A 1,671-nucleotide genomic window follows, 5' to 3' on the forward strand; every position below is an offset into this window, starting at 1 on the left:
GTGAATATAATAGTATCAGGGGCATAGAAAGGGAGTGGACTGACTATTCTCAGGGGGGAAAGGGGTGTGGGGGGTGCGGGAAGAGACTGGAGAAAAATCATACACCTATGGATGAGGACAGTTTCGGGGGGGCGGGGGCGGTAAGGGCAGAAGGTGGGGGGAATTATGGGGGGGAAAAAGAGGAACTGTAATAATCTGAACAATAAAGATTTAATAAAAAAAATAAAAAAATAAAAAAAATAAAAAAGCCAAGTAAGATTCTAAAAAAAAAAAAAAAGAAGGGGAGAGAGACGGAGAACAGTTAGGATACTGTCGCAGCAACACAGGCAAGAAACGTCCTGGTCTAAGGAAAAAAAGTAATGGGAAAAAGACTCGAGATATTTAAACAGTAAAAAAAAATTTTTTAAATTTATTTTTATTGATTTCAGAGAGGAAGGGAGAGGGGGGGGGAGAGAGGGAGAGGGAGAGGAGGAGACAACCATGGATTGGCTTCCTCCTGCATGCCCCACACCGGGGGTCGAGCCCGCAGCTCGGGCATGTACCCTGACCAGGAATCCAACCATGACGTCCTCATTCATGGGTTGATGCTCAACCATTTAGCAACACTGTCCAAAAAGGTATTGAAGTGTGACCTCCTGGTTTGTAGGTCGATGCTCAACCACTGAGCCACGCCAGCTGGGCTAAAAGGTAAAAATTTTTAGAACAATTGATTCATTGTGGGAGATAACAGAGACAGGAAAAAGTCAAGATGTTGCCTAGGTTAGATAAAAGGGAAAATGAAGTTTGTACCTACTGCCCCTCCTTCCCAATTTAGTTGAATCAATACTTTGTAACCTAGTCATTAAATAGGGTAGGAATTATGGGTAGAAATATCTTAATCATGGGAAACATGCTACAAGTACCGAAATGCCTGCTACAAATTAGTGGACTTGCCTGGTGGTTTCAGAGCTCTCCAAAGCCATCATGGCATTACAAGGCTACTTTAAAAACACACCCCAAATCGGGGCAGAAAATAGCAAATTTTTCAGAAGGTTCAATGATTAACTTTCTGGAATAGAAGGTTATTATTAACCTAACAAGAAGAGTCACCTAGTTTGAAGAGTCAACACGAGATGCTCCAGTGTTTGTTTTTCAGTACCTATTGATTACAAAACTGACTTCCAGGCACCTCTTCACGCGCTGGCCATTTCTGTTCTAACTATCCCTTCCCTTCCCTTCCGTCCTCACCCCATCCCAGGCGCAGTCCTGGGTGTTTCGGGAAGTTCGGAAGGCCGGGGGGCGCTTTATTTACAAGGCTCGGTACCGCGGCGCCGGGCCACGTGTCCGCCCGCGCGGGGGCCTGGAGGGGCGGGGACCAGGAGATCCGGCATTGCCAGGGAAGCTGGGGTCAGGACCACCCGGGCGCACGTGTCCGCGCCGGGACCAGGAGCCCGAGACCCGGGGCCAGGCAGGCCGTGGAGAACAGGAGGCCCCGGCGGAGTCCTGGATGCCCGTTACTCACCCTCAGCTGTCGCCATTATCCCGGGTGGGCTGGGAGCGGCGGCCGAGACGCGGGACTCCGGAAAGGAGGAGGGGTCAGAGAGGCTCACGGGGCGAGGGCGGGAGGCGCGGAGCAGAGACACGCCCCCGGCAGCGCGGCGTTACCCGGAGCGGCGCTCGGTTCCAGAACTG

General features: G+C 50.6%; 1 protein-coding gene across 1 annotated transcript in view; it reads right to left on the minus strand.

The window, feature by feature from the left end:
• PAICS (phosphoribosylaminoimidazole carboxylase; phosphoribosylaminoimidazolesuccinocarboxamide synthase) overlaps positions 1-1,665 on the minus strand; it is a 20,817-nt gene extending 19,152 nt beyond the window's left edge. The window contains exon 1 of the mRNA XM_006757788.2: positions 1,502-1,665. Coding sequence (XP_006757851.1) covers positions 1,502-1,517 — 16 coding nt within the window. The 5' untranslated portion in view covers positions 1,518-1,665. The remainder of the gene's footprint in view (positions 1-1,501) is intronic.
• Between the last annotated feature and the right edge of the window lie 6 nt (positions 1,666-1,671).

This window comes from Myotis davidii, unplaced genomic scaffold (assembly GCF_000327345.1).
Source record: "Myotis davidii unplaced genomic scaffold, ASM32734v1 scaffold173, whole genome shotgun sequence".
NCBI lineage: Eukaryota > Metazoa > Chordata > Mammalia > Chiroptera > Vespertilionidae > Myotis > Myotis davidii.